Here is an 18806-nt window from a genome sequence, read left to right on the forward strand (position 1 = left end):
GACAGTTCCAGAAGTACAGATGTCAGAATTTTGGGAAATTTCTACTGGGTGCCCATAAGTCCTAATGATTGGTTACCAGGGTACATGATCAAAAGGAAATTGTATTAAATGTAAACCTGAACTGCATTGTTATAAGTTCACACATGCCAACCCCGAAAAGTGGTGTAAGCATAATTATTACTAATAAAAGTGGCAAAAAAGCGTAATCTGAGCATAAAACGTGCATGCATTACATACCATAATTACAGAAAACTGTATGAAAAACGTCCATTTAATTTTGCTACTGGCCTGGATCTGATATTATTTTTTTTTTCACAAATTGGCTAAATTCATGTGGATTAGTAGTAAGGATGAGAATAGACACAAAAGAAATTGATAAATTATTCATGCATGACACTCACTTTTGACTAGTCTACATGTCTACAGTAACTTTCGCAAATAGTTGCAAAGTCCACAAATGATGATTGTTGTATTATCCTTGACCTGCCATGATTTGTCCCATAACAACAGTCCAGTGCAACATGTTTTTAAGTTTAACAAAATCCCTCTTCTCTAACATTTTTAGTCATATAACATCCATCAGTTACATCGATTCATCCTGGGGTTCTTTTTTTCTCTTTGTTTTTAAAAAAATTATATCTGGCGCCATTTATTTTCAATTTAGGCTGGTCAGCTATGTGTGTAGTATCATAATAGAATGAATCTAGGGCAAGTGGTTTCACATTCAAGAACCCATCCGTTTTCTTGGAACTGTTTGATGTAAAATTCATACAGAAGTTACCACATTTACACACCTGGTGAATTTTTATTTGATTTTTTTTCAATGTTATTAAATAATAAAAGTTTTTTCCTTTATATTTAAATATTTCAGCAAAAAATTTCAGTCTGTATAGTTGTCCATTTCGTTCATTTTTTCCCAACATGGTGTAAGAAGTGCATGCTATGGTAGCCAAGTTTTTGTGTTGCCTCTGCCGTGACAAAAAATGTCTTAAGTTTCCTGCTAATAAAATGGGTCCAATAAACCAACATGTAAACAGCAGCCCTGACTTGAACAGCTAACACTCGCTCCAGGGCCACAGACTGGAGGCAAATATGGCATTAGTTAAACTGGACATTTATATTGTGCTATCTTTTATTTGAATTGTTGTATGTATTTAAATTTTATTTTGTCGAATATTTTTTAATCAGTACTTACTATTGCTGGTGACGAAAGGTATTGACCCAGTTAATGTCATCAGGATCTCAAAACAAGAGTGTTTAAGTCGCGAGAAAATTGGTGCATGAACCATGGACAGGAACAAAGTTTGGACGGTCGAGACTGAAATATCAGTGTTGATTCTTAAATAGGTCATGCAAGGAAGGATTGTACTATTTTATTATTATATAGTTCATGTATGACAAGTAAATTGTAAGCAACCATACGAGCCCATGATGATGAATAAATGCATACATGACACGAGCCCCAAGCTGTAATCATTAGTCTGTCTTGATCTGAACTTGGAAAAATTTTTTTAAACTGGTACGTGGTTGTTCGTTTTATCACCCGCGTTAGTATCAATGGGAGAGTACCTGGGTACCCATTGGCATCTTCATCCAGTGTCACGTTTGCTCAGCCCCAGTTAGTAAGTCATGTATAAACTAAGGTATTATAGGGGTTTCACGGTTTGCAACGGAGTTACTTATCGTAGCACCTAAAATTACCTCCCTCAGCTCCAATGCACATGCCCACAAAAAATTTTCAGTTCCGGATAGTTCACCATTCTACACTTGGTTAGCAAAACATAAATTCAACAAAGTAAGGTATCTAAGATGTACAGATCATTATGGTTAAAACAATGAATCAATTATATATGTCAAGCATCTTTTGTTCATACTAGGAGAATAATTATAGACATTAAATTAGATAATTAGATTCAGTGTCCATACTTACATTATATCAGATAATTAAATAATATTTACTTTCCATACGTAAATGATATCAAATAATTAAATTAAATACACTGTCCATACCTGATAATATAAATTCATTATCCATAATTTCAGATACATTTGTAGGAACATTTCACTCTGCTCTCCGATTTTAAACATTTATTGCACATTTTTGGTTACATAACTTTAATGAAAAGAATCTCAACAATTTGCATTTTTCATATGTTAATATATCCTTCTTTTTCAGTTATTTTCGCAAGGCTAATAGTTCATTTATAACATGAATTAAAAAAGTTATAACACAAGTTCGATAAGAAAATTATAACACAAATTCGATACGTCAGCTGATTTGTAATGTTGAATGTTTTAAACCAGAAAAGCTTGTTTTTTAAAAAAAAAAAGGAACACAGTATTTTAATGTATTCCGAGGAACTTAACAAAACAATAATTACATTAGCTATCATAAAGATAAATGAGTGTAATTAATGCAGATGGAATATTTATTCATATTTGGGTGTAAATATCGTACTTTGGGTCGCCTTTTAAATCAATATTGATCCACGTGACCTGTGTAAAATTGCAAACAGTATGATTTAAAAAAGAGACTGCTTGTAAGAACATACTCTACAAGTCAATAATAAATGGATACTCACTAATATTCATATTTGTTGTCTTTATCTATTAGTCACTCTTTCTAACTTAGCATCATTTTAATACTCATTTTTAACCAGAAGTATGTTTATGTAATATACGTATGGGAACACATATTCATTTGAGGATATACATACCCATGCACCAGATGAAAGAAGACAGACATACAGACAGACAGACAGACAGGCAAATAAGTGAGAGCCACAAATGTCCTATACATGCATAGTGTGTCTAACATCGATATTTCTCCAAATTGTATACTCTAAAATTTCCAACCGTTCAAGGATTAAAATAATCCTCAAGGAGACTCATATGTGCGCCTGTCTGCTCAAGCATGGTTGACATTTGTGCATTTTGAAAAAAACTCAAGTTATTTCATGAAAATATAATGAACATTAATAGAAAAGCAACAGTCTAAATCAATAATAAAAAAACCTTAAGAAGTTAGAATTTTGTTCTCGTCGTTCAACCGCCATTAACTGCTATGATTGAAGCTGTACAAAATAAACATATTTTCATTATTCTTCAAGCGAGATAAATTGCAAGAACTTTTTACGCAGCTAAAAACTTTCACACAATCAAATAATATAAATGAGCATAATGTAGTAATGGAAAGATAATGAAGTTCTGAAATAGGCAGATAATATTTATTTGAAAGCTGGTGAAAAAAAGAAGTAAAAATAATTGATCAAATATTGAGAGAATTTCTTTTTAAGATAGTGAGATACTGATCCTGCTTGCATAATGTGAGCGGTCTGTCACATTTTCTTGATCTACATCTGCCATCTTAAATGATTGAACTATCCGGAAGTGAGTTGCACCGATATGCCCTCTGGTGTGTTACAGTTTAGTCATAAGATCAGAGGAACCCACAAGGGAATGGGGCATGTTCTAAATCTGTCCCCATATGGACAGATAGTGAGAAGGACATTGTCCGCTAAGTTTGATTGGATTGGGTCAAAGCGACACCCAATCGGAATTTTGATAAGAATTTCGACCTGAATTAAAACTTCTAACTAGCAAGTGACAATTTAGACTCACCTAGGAAGATTGCTGAGCAATACAGGGTTACTCCAAGGAAGCCACTCGTAATTTGGCAGTAAAACTTAGAGAGGAGATTCTAAGGAAAGACAAAGCTTTGTAAAGGAAGCTTTTTGGGGGACAGAACTTTTGGTTTAGTTGAGTCCCGAGCCTCTGAGAGGGGAGATGGAAGTGAGTCTAGCAGAGCAGTTGGAGTCAACAAGTCTAGTCGGTAGAGAGAGTCGAGAAGGAGGAGGAAAAGTAGTTGAGGAGGAGAAAGTGGAGAAGGAGGAGGAGTATAGAGAAGTCGAGGAGGAGTCAGGAGGAAGGGGAGAAGAAATTGGATTAATAGGAGAGACGAATACAAAGATGTGTAGAATACAAGGACAGTTGGAAAGCTATCTCACACTGCTAATCAAGTTATGCAATAGGCTATCGCAGGGTCGAGCAGAAGGAGAGTACTTGGGAAATTTGGAGCACTTGACTAGTGAATTATAAATTGTCATTTGCTGAATTTCACTTTTCTGTATATTCAATCATTTAACTGTCGGCATTGCTGACTGGGGGCTCAGAGCTTTACATCTATTATTCACTAATTTAACTTACAACCAAAATCAAGCCTGGGTGGGACTTCTACAATAATTTCATAAAATATTGGGAGCACCCCACCCCAACACACCTACCACAGTGATGGCATTAACAACCCATCACACCACATCCAAAAATATTCAAATTTGGAATATGCGATGTGACTTGCAGGTATCTCATCAACAGTGCAGTTTATATGTTTGGTACTGAACCATGGTAGCTCTATTAGTAGAGCAGTTAGACTTATAGTCCAAGGGATGCATTTTCAGGCTGGGTCGGCTACCTAAGTGTGTCCTTGGGAAGACAGTTGGTTCCTATTTTCACAGTGTGAGATAGACACTGTTGAAAGTGCCATATAATCCAAACAACAATATGTATTTTACCTTTACCATATCAAATGAATCTTAAAAAATCCACCTCACAGAATGTCTCAAATGTCATGATCAGAAAAAAACTTGAACCAACTTTTTCATTTCCATTTCAGGTTTCATTTTTCAACAGTTCAAACAGAGCCTGCTAACTTAAATTCAGTGGTCAACAGAAAGTGCATCGCTTCAAAGAAAACAATCTCCAAGTGAAAATATTGTTGCAGACTGGCATATGAATGCATATACATGATGAAATTCAGAACCAGTAATGTTAATTACAAATTTTGCTTTGAATTTTCTGGAACAGTGAAGAATGGTCTTCATATGAAGCAAATTTCCTGCAGTACCTTTCATTATTATATGCTCACTTTTTTCCCCGTTAACTTTACAGTGTCAGAATCGTTCAGTATTACCCGATACTGAACTCGCGCGACAATACACATATAGCATTCACATGCATAAAGGAACTACTTTCTATTGTAAACAAACTATGGACGCAGATGCCAGCACTTTTGATTTGTACACAAATCATGTACACTCGCGTAAGAGGCTCTTTATGTTGTCATTGTTTAAATTTGTTTCTGAATGAACTAAAACTGATGTTTCATGGACTGCCACATACCAGCTGATTTGGCACATTCCGTGTTGATACAATGTTACGGATTTAGGCTAGCTACATTATATAACAGATGCAAGATAAGGTCCTTACAAATAACATACAAGTGACAAGTCATATACTCTCTTCTTTAGCTGGTGATAAGAATGGGAAAATAAAATATACTTACAGTTTTACATCCTGAATTTCCTCAAAATGTATTTTCTTAATTCTGCAAATCCGAATTACATGAGCCATGTCATAGGTTTTCAATCTGGATTACACATTTCGAAATTGTGCTTTAATTTTGATGATAAGTGCAACTGCATCCCCTTTACTGCACTCAAAATGAAATAAGCATTAAATTCCATAGCGTCTTTTTGATAATTGCAATTGAAAGACTTCATATTTTCCCCACATTACGATTTCAAACATTCAATGACAGAAACAGAAATACATTTGCAGATGTCAACACTCTTCTCCCTAGCTTATTAAATCTCATGCATTTCATGTGGAATCATCGCATACAAATCCAGTCAATAATCACGAAATTTCCTAGAATCGAGGACAATACCAAAATCTATTCATTCCAGATCAAATGGAAAAGTTGTTGCAATGCACATTCATTCACAATATGACTCCAAATTTCAATTTTAACTAGACACGCCATTTTCTTTCGAAAGTTATGTTGAGCGCGCGACTAAGTTCAAATTTATCTAGGCGGAGTTATGTGCGCAGTAATAATGTTGATTTGTGTAATGAATATGTGCTTGTGTGTTTAGTTTGGAATGCGGCATACATTCATTTATGTTGTTTCTTGTAGTGTATTGTCTTTATATAATTAAACCTTAGGTAGAATAAAAAAATGAGCATATAATAAAAAGGTTACTGCATTTGTATGGGAAAATATGAACTCGTTTTGTCGGAAGGATATACTGAACTCCCAAGGTCATGCAGTATTCCATCCCAAAACTCGTTCATATTTTTCCGTACAAATGCAGTAACCTATAATTATGACCTCAATGTTTGTAGATTGACAGTAGTGTATTAAATATAACACATACATACATATATACATACATACATACATACACTAGTGGTCATTTTTCTCGTGTGAGAAACCTTATTAAAAGATCAATAATTGCATTCAAATATGCTTATGATTACTAGATTTGAATATTCTGTGTAAAAGTTGTATGTATTCAATAAAAACTAAATACTATGGTTGTTTTTCGTTGTTTTTGCTCATGTAAGCAAGATATTGCTCATGTTAGCAATTCCTACACATGTGATTTTCTTATTAGAATCTATTTGCTCACACTAGTTCTACCTAATTTGCATGTCAAAATGCACATGAGACTAACCTGAGTTTGATGTCACGTGCGCAAAAGGGTTGGCAGTTTTGGTGTGGGATCAGATATCCCTGAAATAACTGCCGTGATGGAATTATTGAATTGTCAAGATAATATTTGCTAAGGTTACATACTCAGCCTATAATGCACATCAAAAGTATGTATTTTCATATTTTCTGTGTAACAATTTGCAGTTAGGTTGTAGAAGAATATGCTTGTAAACCAAATTTATTGCAGTTGGTAAATTAAGATTATAGATCATTTTGAACAGTATCTTGATGTTTAGAATGTTGATAAGATAGTTAACATAATTGGATAATATAGTGTTTTTCGGTATAGTGTTATGTATATTTGATTTAATTTATATTTGATTTAATTTAATTGCTTGTTTGTTAGTTTTAATTTTTTTTATTCCATTACATGTTATTGTAATATGATTTGATTTACTGGATTTGACATTTTCCAGAAATTCATTTTCATAAATTCTGTTCAATTTTTCGTACACACTAGTAACAGAACTTTGTATCTAATGCTGAACTAGTTCCTGACCTTGATTCATGAGTTGAAGTAAATAACTTTTTGAAATTTTTTTATATTCTTTCTTAGAGTAGTTTCATAAAGGGAAATCAAGGCAGTACTTGAAGTACGTGACAAATAACATATAACAATTATTTCAAACTCCGGTTTTACCAGAAGATTGACCCTCATCTGGGCATGTTTTGCGCAGTAGCCAGATTTAAAAATTGATGTATTGAGAAATAATTTTATTCTTGCCTTAACACTTGAGACGTCAAATTGCTTTTTTTTGTTGTGACCAGTTTGAGTTTAATTTTTAATTTTTCTTCAAATTATTTGGATTCTAAGAGATTATTTTTTCCTGGAAATACTTATGCTCTAAATTAATTCTTGGACAAAGACAGTTATTGAAATTTACACAGAACTCAAACACTAGAATATTTTTTCTGTGATTCAACAAAGTCCTGTTGACACATCAGGATGACGCTGACCACAGCATATGTCATCGCCTTCCATTTTGGATTTCATCTTGATTCAAACTCAGCTTCATTAGGACATTTTATTATTAGGACTTCTATTTTTTAATTCTTGGATTATTTCTGGATTTGATTCATAAAACCATAAGTTCTTTTTCTCATTTTTACCTTGTTTTTCAAGGAAATAAATTATTTGTTAAATTTTACAAGCTTGTTGTGGGGGCCCTGAGTGGCCGAGTTGTCTAAAAAAGCGCTCTCCGTTATGGATCACTGCCATCTCACCTCTGTCTGCACAGGTTCGAGTCTCAGATTCAGCCAATGTGGGTATGTAAGAAAGCTTGCCATTAGCTTCTCGTGGGTTGGTGGTTCTTTCCTAGGTTTTCCCGGGTTCTTCCTCCACCATTAATACTGGCCGCCATGTATAGCCTATCATGTGCTGAAAAATGGCATTAAACCCCACAACAACAACAACAACAACAAGCTTGTTGTCTTCACTCTTTTCTTGTTACTGTTTAAAAGAGTCTAAACATGTAACAATAGAAGTATTTCTTTTTAACCAGAGAATATCTTAAAAGAAGAGGTTAAAAACCTGATGGTTGTTTGAAAGGTGGTAGGTAATGTCCAATGATAAGTCTAAATGTTGGTTATAAGTTACTATACTGTTTCCTACAAGGCATGAAAAAGAAACTATTTGTTGGTCAACATTATAATACATCAAAAAGTTTTCTAATAAGTCCTCTTCTGTAGTCAATTAACAGTGACAGGTAATCCATCAAGCGTAAAGCTTCCTCTGTCTATCGCAGTGTCTGGTACCATCCATTACCTAACATCCAAGCCATTCTTGACAAGGAACAAATTCTCCCTGAAGTCAGGAAAATTCATACCAAAGAACGTGATAATCTACTTCCTCATACAGTGCGTCCTCGACGTTTAAGTTAAACTCACTTGTTTTTTCCCAGAACCTCTGGACGAATGCCTGATTTGTGTCTTTTTTCATCTGAAATTCTCGATATATCTGAAATGCAGACAGTAAAAATGTGGTGATAGTGAAATGTCTTTACCATGCAAAAAGACAAAATTATCTTTTATGGGTATTTTAAAAGCTCTCATTTACTCTGAAACATTTTACTATAAAACAAATGGACAGCTTCATCGACCTAAGTGAAGTTTGTGCTTTTGCTAATTTTAAAGGAACCCTTTGGGCTTCAATCTAAGTTAACAATATTGCATTTTGATGGAACATCCAACAACAAAACATGGTGAGAGTTTACCATTGCATTATTAACATTCACCTTCTCAGATTCTATTTAGATGCTTAAATAAGTTCTTTTCCAGAGAGAGAGAGAGCAAGCAAACATCACTTCTACAAAATATGGAGATACCATTACCTTCAATTACTGTAATGTCTTGAACATATTCAGAACATTTTATTACACTTATAATTCATGCATTGAAACTGTTTGAATATAAACCTTTAACACGTGTGATTGAATATAAAACAGGGCATGTAGACATACATGTTATATTTTATACTTCCATATTCTTCAAAACAAAGAACAAGAAAACCCACCACTGAAAGAAACTATCAAAAATATAAAATGCTCCCCTCACAAGCAGCCACTTTTTATTTCAAATGTATCCAGAACCAATAATTAATTCATATCTTGACGTACGGTAAGCAATCAGATATTCTCTATCATCGATACATGTCTCCCAATGTCAAGTTTCCATTACTGAAAGAAGGGTTGACTAAAGTACATGTAACACTAAGATTAATATTATATCATTGTCTATAAAAGCCGATATTTACAGGAAATGGGCTTAACAATGTTATGATAGAGTTTTGGGCTTCACACATCTGTCGAGTTCTTCTCTTTGATGATTACAACCAGACGTAATTGTCAAGATCATAACACGGTCAGCATAGGCTAAAAATAGATTTTGTGCATTAACACACACACACTGAGAAATTGAACAAAACAGGGTACCAGACAAAGACTGAAAATCACTTGACAACACATTTATCACTTCCTTTATGATGAAGGCATTTCGTCCACTCTACAAAAGTTTCGTCTGCATAATTAAAATGCATACAGTTAGCAACATCCAAATAAATTATTACCAAACATTAAGATGTCATCACATAAATGGAAACATATTATTTTAGAAGAAAGTTGGTTATTCTAATCAATGACATCAGGTGAGGTGGGGAGGGGCAACTTGCCAAACAATTTTAAGTAGAAAAGACTCAAATAAGACAATTATATGTTGAAACGACTCAAATAAACAATGTCACAACCGATAAGGAGGTTATTCAGCAGCAGTGGGAAAATGGAACAAATGGAAAGAGAATTATGTATGTATCAAGATTTAAATTACATTTATGAATGGTTTTGCAATGTGCATGACAGCATTACTTACTCGCATATCACGCTTACGCCAAGAATAAGAACAATTAATGTATATTCAGTTGAAATAAGTCCGTTATTATAACAAGAAGAACCTTTTAATAACCGATGTTACTTTTAAATGAAGATATTAAAGAAGATATTAAATGCTTTGAAGTATGTAGCTTTCTTACTACGTACATTACATATACTCTCACAAAAAATTTAGTCCCCCGTCTGGAAAGACCACCAAATCTTATAATGCCACTTTCCTGGTGCAGAATGGGTGGCCGTATAAAAGAGGGACCACTGTCTGTATGTATGTAGGTAGGTAGGTAGGTAGGTAGGTAGGCATGCATGCATGCATCTATGTATGTATATATGTATGTCTATATATATCTATATATATATCTATATATATATATATATTTACTAGTATTTGCAGAAGTGGCTCCTTTGTTCTCATCATCATCATCATCATCATCATCATCCTCATCCTCATCCTCACCTCCACTATGCTTTTCATCATTATGAAGGTTGTCCTTTTTTGTGGATGAAATGCCTGTACTGTTTATAACAAAAATAAAACAGTTTAATTATTCATATTTATATTACATCTACATTAATGAACCAAATGGTTTGACTATGTTTTTTTTTCTCCACCAGGTCACATATTCATTTGTGAAAATTAAGGTCTTTCAAACCATACGGAACTATGAATTTTTATCATTATCAGTTGCTTACCCTGTGGTAGCAAAATGCGGAGACTACAGTAATGTAGAGACTACTTTAAACAAGTCTCTCGCATGAATCAGGGTAATCTACATTGCCATGGTAGACATCTGGCTGAATTTCTGATTTTGTAAAGCACCTTTCATACTAGGATATCCCGAATTCTGCTTATGTCACCTTATGTAGCGACTGGGGTTGGTTTGTAAACCATATACCCTTCAAATATTTAGTAACAGTAAGGGGTAAGTTTAATTTACTTAATGAAAAGCCATGTCATAAATTATAAGGACATGGTAGACGGTTAAGCCTTGTGCTTGATCTGCCATGACAATTTCAAATTATTAAGTTTATCTTAATAATCTTTTCTTTTATTTGTGTACAAATTTGATGTATGACTTTAGAAAGAGACTCTGAAGATAGTGAAATCGAAATCTAGTTAATGAACAAATGATAGATATATGGATACATACATACATACATACATACATACATACATACATACACACACACACACACACATGCACACACACACACACATACATACATACATACATAGGTAGATTATATTATACTGACAAAAATAATTACCTTGATTTGTCTTTACCAGTATCTTCTTTGTCATCTTCTATTTTTATATCTATGCTGTAACTAGCTTCAGAATCTTTTGTTCCTTGGAGTAATCCTTTAATAGAATTCTCCATAAGATGCTTAATTTTTTGCTCATGTTGGAAGAACAATTTACGAAAATGGTTCCTATTTGCAGTCAGGAATACCAAAACAATACTTCCCACACGAACTTCATCTAACGTCGCCTCCAACATTTGCTCCAGTTCCTGTACAACTTCATTATTTTGGTTGCAAATGGCTCTTCTCAAATCTCTTTCCAGACTGTTAGATTGGTCCATGTTGTTAGATTGGTCAGAATTCTTAAGAACGCATACAATCATTTTACCTGCAAAATACCGTAAAAAAAGTATTGAAGCTTGAGACCAATAATTAATTGCATTTAAAATGATTCCAAGAAAGTGAAATGTTATATGCATGCAAATCTGCAAGTTGGATATAAGTGCAATGATTGCTTTGTGGGGGATGATTTGCATGTTTATTATTCATAGTAAATGTGTGGATGATAAGGAGAATCATAAAAACTGTTTAGCAAGTTTAAAGCAACTGAGTAGTAACTTTTTAAAAATTCATTGCCACAGTACTATTACATCTTGATAGACCAAAACCATACTGACATTACGACAAAAACTATGACTAAGACCTTGCTTTTGGGGTCGTAAAGATGACATAGTGCCATCTTTCATCAGTCGCTACTGTCTTTCACTCAGAATGTGTTGTTGTCAGAAAAACTGTAATAAACTTGGTTACAGAGGCTGTATTTTAAAGCTTCACTAATTATTTTGACAGAGAAAAAACAAATTAGGTCTTTTGAACTAAAGAAACTAAAGAAGTTTTAATCGAGCACCATTTATATAAGACATTGTTGAATTAAAAATTGTAAATAAAACTGGCGTATTAAAAATGCATAATATTTAACAATATTAGACTTGTGTGCCTTTTCAGCATATAGAACCATACTTATAAAAATCATTATAAAAATATTCAGGTTCAACCTCAAAGAAAACATCTGTAGCTATAGAAACAATAGAGATACAGATTTTCCTGCATCAACTCATCATTTTTTTCTTACTTTGTATCAGAAGCCTTGACATAAAGTACCCCTTAAGTGGCAAACAATCACACTGTACCAAAATATCTTGCATCATAGATTACATTACATTCAGAATTGAAGAAAATATTCTTAATAATTTCCGTGCTTATTCAATAAGGAAATATTAGAAAACATGTGTCCATAAGACATGGACATAATAATGGATGGTACCTGAGAACCAAACGGGTGTGGCGTTTAATAAGGTCAAAAGAAACTAACATGAAGCCTCCATATTAAAAGGTATGTTTTGGAACAGTGTGGAATCTGTCATGGTCTGCAACTGAATGGAATAATTTATTTCATCATAGGTTTATGAGGTGTGGTGAGTCATTCTGTTTGTAACAGTATAGCATGTTAGATGTTGTTTAGAGAGAAATGTGAGTTTATCTGTCCTCCAAATGAAATCCTGAAGGACAGTCCTGTGTTAAATAGGGCCAGAATTTTATGTGCTCATGACATCTCTATTTTGAAAGGTGTTTTTAACAGTATGCATGTGATGACAGTCTGCTCTCCAAATGAATTGTCATATTATGATGTACATTTCACAAGGAGTCTGTCTATTTGGAACAAGGTGGTCTATTGTAGAGGGAAATGTAATAGCTTTGAGATTCAAAACTGCAAAATAGGAGTTTGTCTGCAAATTAAATGAAATAACTTATTTTTTCCTGCTTTATAACAAAATTACCTTTGTTATCTCCCCTTAACTGTCTATTATCCCACTTATAAAACTGCTACTGCTACCCAGTTCTATACTAGCACTTCACTTGCCTACCCTCCTCTTTTAAAACCAAAACTACCATCCTCATACTTTTTACATATCACAGACATGATTTTGGTCCTCCATAAAAAAAGCTGAAAATTTTTAAGGGAGTTGGGGGTTCTCCCCCAACGGAGGCTTGAGGGGCAACACCCCGATCCAGGGGTTCAGGGGGCTGAAGCCACCCTCCGGCCAAAAACGCATTTTACGCTCATAAAAAACTGCTCCTGGTGCAACTTATGATCATAAAATAAACCAAAATAATCATTTGAAAACTAATAAACTTACCAAAAATGTTCAGCTTGAATAATTTCACAACATTTATGGTCACATGAATTTGTTCTCCAATATTATTGATGTTGAAGTTATTTAAAGCGCACGTCAGTGTTCACATCGTAACTAAGTCACAATAATTTGTCAAATTTTGCAGCAAATATATTATACTTCTTATATTTCATAACAAATCTGTAAATAAACACAAAAGTACACTAACTACATACAAATAATCCCATATATTCACTTGTCTTTTTCTCCAAAGGACACAACCTGTTGATATGCCAGTCAAGCTCTTTTTGTGGCTTTGGCAAAGACTTCTTTAGCCTTCCTTTTTATCACCACTGACTTTCTTGCTCATTGTGCAATCATTTCTTTTCCTTCTCAATGACAGCCTATTTCCTTTCAAGCTGGTGCTTGTGTTGGCGACATGCAGTGTGCATATTCTGACAGAGGGCTACATCTGTTCTCTCATGCAAGAAATCTTTCTTCATATAGTAATTAATTACACTTTTTCCTGAGCTTCAATTTTTCTGCATGCAGCTTCTTTTGTAGGTGCTGTTCCAAACTCTTCCAACTGCAATTACCGTAATTCTGATCTTTCTTGCAGAGGTCACAATATGCCAGTCCTCTAGCATTCAGTTTTCTTATAGACTGACTAACTAAATTTCCATCCACTTTTCTCTCCAGCCTTTCCCATTTCCATACATTTTTTAAACCTTTATCTAAACTTTTCATGTCATGCTCTCTCTCTCTCAACAATTCAGGATGCCATATTTTGCAAGCATGCTTCTTCTTTCCATTGCCATTAGTTTCCATTACATGAATATTCATTGGATGAATTTAAACCTTTGACCTATCAGAATACTCTTTACAAGATTTGTGTGCTAACTAATATATGGAACAAATAATTTACAAGTGTTCTTGTGGAATGGAACCAGACAGACCGTTTTTAAAAAACTGGATTGGAGATGAGATAAAAATGGATTATATCAAGAAAAATCTGATTAAAGTCAGGAGAAAAGCAGAATTACGCTTAAAAACTGAGAAAATTCATGTCTGAATTATCAATACCCGACAATCTACTATCCACCATCTGGTAATATATCAACAAATTATACACTATCAATGCCCAGTGATCTACTATCCACCACAGAGTTACCTACTATCCAGCAAAATCTAGTTATCTAATATCAACACCAGTTGTATACTAACCACTAACCAATTCTCTACTATCAATACTAAGTGACTTACTATCCACCAATGAGTTATCTACCACCAGCACAGGGGCCCCGAGTGGTTGAGTGGTCTAAAGAGCTCTCTGTTACGGATCACTGCCATCTCACCTGTCTGCGTGGGTTCGAGTCTCGGATTCGGCCAATGGGGGTATGTGAGAAAGCTTGCCAGTAGCTTCTCGAGGGTTGGTGGCTCTTTCCGGAGATTTCCCAGGTTCTTCCTCCACCATTAATACTGGCCACCATGTATAGCCTATCATGTGCTGAAAAATGGCATTAAACCCTACAACAACAACAACAACAACAACCACCAACACAGATATCTGTTATCAACAATCAGGTACCTTATAACACACACCCCAAATAAATGAAGTTAAAATATCTACCCTTCTAGCCAATGCATTCCTATTCTGAACTAAACAATGATCCCATTTACAGAACATAGGATCTGAAATAATATCCATTAAAAAGATAGAATTTAAAACTCATATCAATATAAATGTCTTATTTAAGATACCACAGGATCCCCCACTTATTAAGTTAAAATCATTTCCCCATTCTATAATGCTCATACCCACAATTCTATTTTAAAGAAAGCTACTACTTCATTTACACGAGGTAGGAAGTATAAGGAATTTATCTGATAAAAAGATATATGACTCATAAATGAAAATACCTTTTATATCTCCCTTATTGTCCTGTGACTCCCTTTTACAAAGTTAAAATGTCTACCCCATTTTATAATATCTGCTTCTAACCCATAGCTGACTTTTGTTAACACCTCTCCAGTGGCCTAAGTGGTTAGAGCATCCACCTCGGATGTGAGAGGTCATGGATTTGAATCATTCCAAAGACTTACAAAGATGGTACTAGCAGCTGCCTCGCATGGCGCTCAACAGTAAGAGGTTAGTGTTAGGACTGGTCAGTCTCGTGTCAAGATAATGTGACTGGGTGGGATATAATGCTACATGTCTGCGGCATGACACACCAGTGCTATACGTCTCTATAAGCTGCCACACTGCAGACATCGTAGCCATAAACTAAATCGTTAAACATCCAAACATACACACCTTTGGAAAAAAAAAGAACAACTATTATCCACACAATTCTTATATATCAACATCCGCTCAACTACTGACACAAAACGAGAAGTATAAAATACAATTTGAATCCCTTATCAACAAAAACTATTATCATTATCTCCTAACCACCTTAAATCCCTATTAAATCTTACAATCTCTACCTCCATCCATAATGTCTCTACCCTATCACTGTATCCTATTTTAAACAAACTATTCCATGTGCACAGGATTTAAAAGAGGCAGAAAATAATAATAGTTTACTCTATCCCAACCTCCTTCCCTACCACCCTAAAAACCCTGTTATAAGTGAAGTAAATATATGTATTCCCATCTTCAGTATTCATGCCTTCCCTACTCTCCTTTCTTAAACAAAATTTCCATTCCATTGGCGTCTGCCTATTTGCTGTTTTTAGGCGAGACAAAGTTGGTACTCCAGATTATGTTACAATTCTGCTGGCCATGAGTTTGACTTACGAGTTGGCTTGCGTCCAATATGATTCTTAAAAATATGTTGCAATATTCTGCTAGAAATACTTTTAGTTTGTTCCAGATATGTTAACATTCTGCTAGCATAAGGTTAGGACAAAGTTTTATTTTTTCATTTTTGATAGAATTTGGTGTCAGCACTAGATATGGTATATTGATAAATACACGGACTGACATCTTCTATTGTTATGCTCCAAGTGACAGTTGGAAATTTATTTATTTTCAATACAGACACGTTATGTTTTGACAAAATGTAATGTGCTGAAGTTGATTTTGAGTTACTGTTGTTTAAAAGCACTAAACCAAAGTACGAGTGTATATATGTTTGTGTGTGTGTGTTTGCGTCTGTGTGAAAAAGAGAATTAAAGCTCAGTTATATAGTATTCAGTACACAATTGATTTGTTATCCTGACTTTAAAAGGGTCTTAGTCAACAGACCATTCTTAAGAAAGTTTCATTATTAATAACAGTAGTAGTGGAAACAGTAGTAGCAGTTGTTGTTGTTGTTGTGGGGTTTAACGCCATTTCTCAGCATATGATAGGCTATGTATAGCAGCCAGTATTAATGGTGGAGGAAGAACCCAGGTTTTCCCGGGAAGAACCACCGACCCATGAGAAGCAGCTGGCAAGCTTTCTCACATATCCACATTGGCCGAATCCTAGACTCGAACCAACGCAGACAGAGGTGAGATGGCAGTGATCCGTAATGGGGAATGCTTTAGACCACTCGGCCACTCGGGGCCCCAGTAGCAGTTGTTGTTGCAATATTAGTGTGGAGAGTCAGAAGAGATTAAAGTAGGCATTTGCTTTATTACAGGATGATGAGACATTAACATAAGGTTACTCTTTTCATGAGTTTCTGAAGACAAGTAAAAATCCTAAATTACATATGTTCATTAGCAGATATGTTTCAGGCATCAGTGTCAAAGAGGTAGTGCTATATTTATTATTAAAAAAATGCAGTAATGTTGGGTGAATGCGAGATCTTCAGTCTAAAATTCTGAAAATAATTGAGCTTGATTTTAAATTACCTTACAATTCTGTTAGCAGTGAGACTGATTTATGATTTTGAATACAGCAATCGTCTTTAATGGATTCTGTTTTCCTGAATACGTGTTGTCCTCTAGACAGTTCATATTCAATATATTCTTACACTGTAACATTTTATTTCTAGGTGATCCTTTTCATTTTGATAACTCTTGATTATTGCACTACCAAAATAGGACTGAATATTAACGAATGTACAACAAATTTTTTGTTGCATGAACAGTGCATCAGTGCATCCCAAAGTAGTACTCATGCACCTCTACACACTTTCATAGTCTTATTCTCCAATTATTAAATGCCATTTTTTATTAATCGTTTGGTATGTTGTTCATATACTGCATAAATGCACCTCATCAACTTCCAATCGTGTGCCTCTCAATAAATGTTTAATAACAGGACTGATATACAAATCACCTGGGGTTCCATCAGAGATGTATGAGATGTGGTAAAGTTTGGATGCTGTACTTCTTCAAAATGTTTGTAACGACGGTGGACATATGAGCTGTTACATTTTCATGGAGTAGATGGATACCTCCAGTATCGGTGTGAGGTTGAGTGGTTTGGTAGTGTCCAGCAAATTTTGGTTACATTTTAGAGGCATAATAGTGTTAATTGACACTAGTGGCATCAGACACAGGACCCTCAACAACCACACAGAGTGTATATTGATAGTGCAAACTTTACTATTTTCTCTTGAACTGGGTTCTGAAAAATAAATGCATGTTTCATCACCTATGACAATCTAATTCCGATGTCTCTGGTCAATCTTTTATACCTGGTGAGCAGATGGTTGGCAATTTCAGCCCATGTCTGATTTTGATCAAATGTGGAAATCATCTGGCACAAACCTAACTGATCATCAAATGCTTCCTCGATGTATTTAAAACAGCCCGTGAATTCTGCTGTGAATCGAAAATCTTCATCGATTTCCTCTTTACAGCTGCCACCCATCACAGACAATGGTCTTAGAACCTTCCATGCATTTAAAATGATAAAACCATCTAGGTTATGACAGAGAATGATATCCGTAAACTGTATCTGAATCGACTTTAATATCACTGAGAGTACCCTGACAGTGCCCCGACTTCACAGAATGTCTAGAAGAATTTTTCACATTCTCCGAAACATTTACCTAACTGCAGTTTACCTATGTCAATTGCCACACATATATTTCTCTATTGAGGGACATTAAATTTACTGACAGATTCAAAGAAAGAAATTATTCCAAACATTTTAAATTTCCCTTATATATGTTATAAACATTTAACACCAAATGGAGCAGAATAACCCCATCCCAGCTTGAAAATAAAGCCTTAACATAAACAGTTAAGAGAGAAAATGATGACACAATTGATTTTCCCCTAAGGTCAACACTGGGAACAAAGGAAATTGATTGCTAAAGAGAGCTTGCTGAACCTGGGTACAAGTGGAATTTAACATTAGGTCGTAAACTCTTTTCAACTGGAAATCAGCGTGTGTTTATAGCGACAAGGGGAAATTAAAAAATTTAAAGTTTGGAATAGGTTAAACATGATGCAGTGAGATCCTACATTAAAAAGTTTTACAGGTTTAACAGCATGGGTTTCAAGTTTACA

At 34.5% G+C, this 18806-nt stretch overlaps 1 protein-coding gene across 3 annotated transcripts in view; it reads right to left on the reverse strand.

The window, feature by feature from the left end:
* The window catches only part of LOC149800901 (uncharacterized), a 150302-nt gene that overhangs the window by 88235 nt on the left and 43261 nt on the right, over positions 1-18806 (reverse strand). For all 3 annotated transcript variants that reach the window (XM_089954965.1, XM_089954964.1, XM_089954963.1), the window contains exons 12-14: positions 11203-11566; positions 10316-10449; positions 8441-8510 (exon numbers count right to left, since the gene is read on the reverse strand). In XM_089954965.1, the coding sequence (XP_089811091.1) occupies positions 8441-8510; positions 10316-10449; positions 11203-11566 (568 nt within the window). The remainder of the gene's footprint in view (positions 1-8440; positions 8511-10315; positions 10450-11202; positions 11567-18806) is intronic.

This window comes from Sinohyriopsis cumingii, chromosome 4 (genome assembly GCF_028554795.1).
Source record: "Sinohyriopsis cumingii isolate HCF-2022 chromosome 4, ASM2855479v2, whole genome shotgun sequence".
NCBI classification, from domain to species: Eukaryota; Metazoa; Mollusca; class Bivalvia; order Unionida; family Unionidae; genus Sinohyriopsis; species Sinohyriopsis cumingii.